Genomic DNA, 6954 nt, shown 5'->3' on the forward strand with positions numbered 1-6954 from the left:
TAAAAAATAACCAAAATAGATTCATACTTTATCTACCTAATGTCAGTCATTCTTAACACGAAGAATTCTGACTGGTGCATATTTTTCTCTATGCCACTTCAACAAACTCTAAGTTCCATCTGTGGTTATCACTCTAAGTAAATAAAAAATATTTAAAATATATTTTGGTGTCTAGTTACTTGAAATCAACTTTCCATTTTGAACAATTCCATTAAAGTTTATCCTGTGGTAGAATGGCCCTTTGCTTTGTTAGTCTCCATTAAATTGATAAAATACACTCTTACTCCTGTACAAACATCCAACAATGTAATTAAATCATTATTACTTGAAATGCTTTACACATGAATAATTTATGTCTTTACACAGTGGAAGTCTTGCACTTCAGTATGCTAACAGCTTCTGTATCATCACCTGAAATTTGCAAGCAGGCATTGAAGAGACTTTAGCAGTTACAATACTTTTTATTCCCAAGTTTGATAAACCACCTCTGATTAAGCCACATGTAAATGCTAGATACTTAGATGCATGCTCTAAATACTGTTTTCCTGAAGACATCTGAGTAAGCAGATGAAATTTATTGTCCTGAAGCACATAGATACCCTGATGATTTGTCCTTAGATTATCAATTTGTTCTTGAATACTGTAGTCCAAAAATCTTTACAAATGAACTTTGTGATGTCTAACTCATCCTTGAACCTTGCAGTATCTTTTGTAAACCTTTCTATCAATCCTTGTCCCACTCGAAACCCCATGTTTTCCAGCTTAGTAATACATCGCCCATTTTCCACCTCCCCCTGCTCCGCGAATTTGTACACTCCTGACACCATCTTGTTGTGGAGAAGCAAAAACTACGCCTCGTCCGCCATTTCCCTTACTTTGTTATTATAACAAACATTACATTTTTAGTGCTGAATTAGTTGTTTGTGTGTGTGTGTGTGTGTGTGTGTGTGTGTGTGTGTGTGTGTGTTGGGGGTTGAGGGTTAGTAGGGATTGAACCCAGCAGGTCACACATGCTAAGCAAGTGCTGTACTACTGAAATATACCTCCTACCAAACCTTTTCTATGTTTTATTTTGAGACAGGTTCTTGGTGAGTCTCTAAGTTGTCTGGGCTAAGCTTGAATTTTCCATCCTCTTGTCTCTGTCCTCCACAGTACTGGCGTTAACAGCTGTACAACATCGTGTATACCTGTATGTCTTGGCCCTTTTTAAAAATGTTTTTACAATTTAATAAATAGTTTTCTTGATGAATGTAGTCATGAGAGTTGTTTTGCAGTATTCAAGTTATGGTTTTCTTGATCTTTAGTCTTCAACAAGGGTAAGAAGTTATTGTATGAAACATCTGTCAAACTAGTAAGACTGCATTGATGCATACATCATTTTCAGGATTGTTGGTTACCTGGGCATATTTACCTCAAATAACCTTGCCTCCTTGTGTCACAAGGCCCAACTCCCTCACGTTCACCTTAATCACTGTTCCTTTGGTAATAACACCCAAAGTTGTATACAGTGGCAATGAAGGCTTTCAGTTCAGGATGTGTTACATGGGCCTTCTTAAAACGTAAGCCCATTGGCCTAATGAATCTGTCATATTTAGGTGGTTTTCTTGTAAAGCCGTCTCCAACAAAGCAGACTTTAGTAACCATCCTCTTCCATGCCTTCTTTTTTCTCTTTGCAGTTTGAATAACTTTTAATATTTCCATTTCTCCTTGGGTACTAACTTTGGGCAGAGGAACTTCCTGTTTTCTCACCTTTTCTTTTTGTTTTTAATTATGTTGAAAAGTACTTTTGCATGAGACTATCCTTCTCTGTCCAGCAGTAGGCAAGTACTGCCCCACTGCTCCTTGTGGAGTCTTTTCATCATTCTTTTGTTTGGTGTTTCTCTTTTCATGCATCTTGCTAGTCTTCTTTATTTGTATTTTCTCAGCCAACCACTTACTCTACTGAGCTATCTCCCAGGCCCCTTGTATTTTTTCTGCATGGCACTGTTTGTGTTAGCGCTTAGCCTTCAGGCCACATTTTTTTTTTTTTTGTCTTCTTTGAACATTCATGAGCCTCTTGGCTTTCCTTCTTTCTCTTTTTCTCATGGTAAGCCAGGCAGTACCCGTAGTGTTTACAGTGTAATTCAGTATATTCATTCTGGGGCATGATGACAGCTGCAGAACTGTTGCAGGCAGCCTCACATGTGCAAAGAAAACTTTTAACTTTCTGTCTTGGCACTTTTTAATTTATGTTTTGAGACAAAGTCTAATAAATTGCTCAGGCTGGCTCTGATCCTTCTGCCTCAGCCTCCTAGAGTGCTGGGATTTTAGGCATGTGCCATTGTGCTTGATTAGCTTATTCTTTTGATAGATTCCTAAAGATGGGATTTGGGGTGCAGGTTTTTTTTTTTTTTGAGACATTTAGAATATTTGATGCACATTATCAAGTCCCTTTCCAGGAAGTGTTTTGTCAATCTATAGTCCTTCCATTGTGTGAATTGTCCTAGCAGTGAATATCATTTATCCCCATTCTGAGTTCTTGGCCCAGGGCCTGGCCCAGATCTGGTGCCTATCAGCTGTGTATTTGGGTAGCAGAGCCTACTGCACTGTATCACTGTATCAAGGCTCACTGTCCAGGAGGTTCCGTGAGGACTGACCTGCCCAGTGACATTTTGTATAAACGTAACCATTTTACATAATTGATGATATGCCATGCCTCGTACCAGTTGGGCACTGTCTCAAGCAAGGGTGCGGGGAAACTGGACTCCTTACACCTGCACCCAAGCAATCCTGCTTTTACCTGTTTGCCATGTTGGGACTGTACCCAAGATTACTATTTGAAAAAGTAATTATATGATTATTTGTCTACCTGTCTCTTAACTAGACAGAAAACCCTTAGAGTACAAGAACAGGGCTTTTAACTTCTAGTCACAGTTCCCTGCTGCACTAGATAATAAGCAAGTGAATGAATTAACTACTAATTGATGAGATTATTAAGAGGCATCAGCCACTGCTCAGTGTGCATTTTCCTCTACCCTGACTGGCTGAGTCTCTGAGAATGCTCTTAGAAAATGGATTTGTACTTGGTTCTACGTTAACTTGTATTAGGGTTTTTGAGCAAAATAATTTCTATTCTCTCTCCTTGGCACATTAGCTCACCAGACGATTGCCACCCATCAAGGAAGCTAAGCCTCGGTTACAGAAGCTCTTCCGGGACTTCTGGCTGTACTCTGTACTGATGGGATTCGCTGTGGAGGGCTCAGGTAGGGGGCTGATCTCTCCCATGGAAGATAGAGTGGAGAGGGGAAACAAGAGTGATATGGGGCTCATCCTACTTCAGAATGAGTCCAAATGTAACTATTTCTTTCTACAAGTATTTATAAACATTACAGTTCCCAGAGAGAGCATAGGGCTTTAAAAAGGTATAAAGGGATTTTTTTTTAGGCAGCACTGAAAGAACATACTCAAGGAAAATAGTGTGGGCCCTTAAGAGAGATGCATTATAATTGGAATTGGGAGCACACTTGGTACCCACCCCTCTTTATATTTTGAGACAAGGTTTCACTCAATAGCTAAGTTCCCAGGATGGGCTTGAACTTGCAGTCCTCTTGCCTCAACTTCCCCAAGTGCTGGGGTCACAGGCATATGCTACTGCACCTGGTTGTTATGATAATTATGCCAAACAAAGTACCCAGGATTCTAGACATTGTCAGTCAGTGCTCAGCTGAGCTGCTCTCTTGCTCCCTCTCTCTCTTTCTCCTTTGGTAGCTGAACTTAAGGCCTTATACATTTGGGTCAGGCATTTTATCATTGAGCTAAATCTCTTACCCTCGTCTCTCTTGCAGGACTCTGGCCAGAGGAATGGTATGAGGGAGTCTGTGAAATAGCCACCAAGTCTCCTCTGCTCACCTTTCCCAGCAAAGAGCCTCTGCGGTCAGTCCTCCAGTACAACTCAGCTATGAAAAATGACACGGTCACCCCTGTAAGGATTCTCCTCTTCTTACTTTTGCTAAACTTTCTGTAATGATCATCCAGACCCTTTCAGTGTTCTGAATACATGTTGCCATTCTCTGGTGCTCTTTTCTCTTGGGAAGATGCCTTCCGGAGTCTATGAATGTTTCTTTCCTTCCAGGCTGAGCTGAGTGAGCTCCGAAGCACAATCATCAACCTGCTGGACCCTCCTCCTGAAGTGTCTGCTCTTATCAACAAGCTGGACTTTGCCATGTCAACATACCTGTTGTCTGTATACCGATTGGAGTACATGAGGTACATGAACCTCTACCTCCTACACATCTGTAGTAGAGCAAAGTTTTACATTTTTGTGCCACTCTACATGTGTGATTTTTTTCAACTCCTTTCAAGACACAAAAGCATTTAAAAAAAAAAAAAAAAAAGGCATAATAGTGGGCCAGCCCAGCACTTGGGAGGCTAAGGTGGGAGGATCGCCATGAATTTGATACCAAACTGAGCTATATAGAAAGTTCAAGGCTAGCCTGAACTGAATAGCAAGACCCTCTGTCAAAAAACAAAAACAAAAAAAACTTGCAAGCACAAGGTCCTGAGTTCACTCCCTAGTACTGAAAAAAAAAAAGTGTACTAACAAAAATACCTTTTGCTTTTATATGCCCCTCCTTCATACGTACCAAATGCTATGTCTAATAAAACATCCCACATCCAAACTCCATTATCATCCACCTGTCTCTCACAGGAAGAAGGCTTCTGAGCAATCTCAGTTGACAGTACAAACTTAGTCCATGAACTGATGGGAGTCCCTCTGGGGAGCAGCCCTCACAGGGTCACAGGTCACAGGACACTCACTGAGTTGGTTTCAAGACCACAGTTGAGTAGAAATAGCTAATGTGATGTAGGACAAATCATGCTCTAAAATAGTGCTACACAATATTTGACGCTTAGGATATAGCTGTCACCACTGCAGTCCTGACCACTATGACTGCTGTGACCTATAATTGCTGTCATGATTACAGCCACAGCTGACATGAATTGAGTGCTTCTGTTGTGCTAGGTACTAAGCTAAGTTTACAACACTCTGCAACAAACCTATGAGATTGGCACTGTTATATGCCCATTTACAAGTAAGGAACTGAGACAAGTAAATGGACCATGATTATAATCCCTAATATGAACTGAAACCCATGCAATCTCTTAAGCATGCGGTCTCTTATAAATGAAGGCCAGAAGAAGCAGCCAGATAATTAGAGGGAATAAAATTACTGATGTTACCACCATCCCCTGTAGGATGTTACAATGGCTCCTTCTAGTTGTCCCTATCCCCACCCCAAGGGTTCATTTTCAAAGAAAAACAGGCCAAAATAAAATAAGCAACTCCCCCAAACAACAACAACAAAAATATACTAACAATTTTAATGCTAGTGTGTATGACTAGAAGAGATGTCTCCCACCCCCTGCGAATGTACCTGAGTGTTTTCAGGTTCTTAAGGCTCTGGGCTACTGGCAGGTCCCAGGGAACCCTTTCTTAGCATAGAGAAGCAACCTGAGGCCTTTGTTTAAGAATTTGGCTTAGCTTCCCAACCACTGGTATTTGGGAAAACTTTTAAAACAACATGGGAGAAAATGTGAGAAGTCAAGTGAAAGCCATATGCATAGGAACACCCAAGAAGGCAGGTTGAAAGCCCATGGTATACACCATGGAGGCAACTGCTTGAGAGGCAAGTATGAGGCTTCAGACTTATGCTCTGCGGGGAGCCTCCAGAACTCTGAATGGCTTTGTAAAGCAGCTTTCGATAAGCATATGAGTTTCTTTTCTTTTACTTTTGCTGAAGTTTAAATTTTTTTCCTTTGCTGTTTCATGCCTAGCAGAGCTCTCGCATGCTCTTTTCTTTATGCATGAAAGTATTTTATTAGTAATTACATTTTACTGTGAAAACCTTATCTGGGTTTTTAAACTTTTTTTAGTTATACAGTTTAGTGAGTTTGATTTTTATAGATTCATACTTGTACATAACATACTTTGATTAATTTCACACTTCCCTATCACCTGTTGTTCTGCCATTCCTTCCTAGTCTTACATTTTTTGAAGGGGATTTCAATGTGGTTTATTCGTACCCATCCCCCATGACATATTTTACTATGTGAAAAGTTCATGATGTGCAGATTTTAAAAAGAGGAAAACAAAATCAACAGATCATATAGAAGAGTTTAAAGGTAAAAAAATACAGGTCTCACTTCCTAGCCCCTTGTCAGCCTCTCATTCCTGCTTTGCAGAGGCTCTGCTGATTATCTCGTTTTCCCTCTCCATATTCTTTGTGCATAAGTGAACCTATATTTAATACATACAAAGCACAGATAGGCCTTTAGGAAATCTCTCATTAGGATTGTGCTGTGGCTGTTTGCTTTTCTCATTTAGCCATATCTCCTGGGTGTTTTCCTATAATGGCATCTACAGGGCTGCCTCATGTTTTAGTGGTTATGTGATATATCATCGAATAGCTGTGCTTTGATTTATCTAACCTTTTCTATTAGTGGGCATTCTGATTTTCCATTTTGGGTAATGCAGTCAGCACTGTTACTAAGAATTCTTGTGCGTGTGATCCTTGAGCTGAATGCTAGGATAGATGGTACATATCACTCCACAAAAAGTCCAAGTCCCTTATAAATGGCAGAGGGTGTCTGTTACTCATAGCTGTACCAGTTATGAACAGTGTTACCTGGTAGAAAGGGATTTTTCAAGGGATTTTTGGATTTTTCAAAATTATTTAAAGCTGTTCCTCTTATTAGGGTACTGCGTTCAACAGATCCTGATCGATTCCAGGTAATGTTCTGCTACTTTGAGGATAAAGCTATTCAGAAAGACAAATCTGGTAAGTTTATTATTCTTGTACTCTCATGATTAATTGATCTATAATAGAATAAAAGGGAGTAGTACTTCTTTTCTGTCCACACAGAGAAGATAGTTTTATGAAGTTACATGCTACATTGGAAAATCAGCATTTAAAA

General features: G+C 39.9%; 1 protein-coding gene and 1 pseudogene across 1 annotated transcript in view; one reads left to right on the forward strand and one right to left on the reverse strand.

Annotated features, from left to right (window-relative positions):
• Pi4ka (phosphatidylinositol 4-kinase alpha) overlaps positions 1-6954 on the forward strand; it is a 205003-nt gene that overhangs the window by 144237 nt on the left and 53812 nt on the right. Inside the window, exons 16-19 of the mRNA XM_004628165.2 lie at positions 3134-3242; positions 3825-3961; positions 4112-4245; positions 6736-6818. Of these exons, the coding sequence (XP_004628222.2) occupies positions 3134-3242; positions 3825-3961; positions 4112-4245; positions 6736-6818 (463 nt within the window). The remainder of the gene's footprint in view (positions 1-3133; positions 3243-3824; positions 3962-4111; positions 4246-6735; positions 6819-6954) is intronic.
• On the reverse strand, positions 8-866 carry LOC105741726 (annotated as a pseudogene).

Source organism: Octodon degus, unplaced genomic scaffold (assembly GCF_000260255.1).
Source record: "Octodon degus isolate 3935 unplaced genomic scaffold, OctDeg1.0 scaffold00021, whole genome shotgun sequence".
Lineage (NCBI taxonomy): Eukaryota > Metazoa > Chordata > Mammalia > Rodentia > Octodontidae > Octodon > Octodon degus.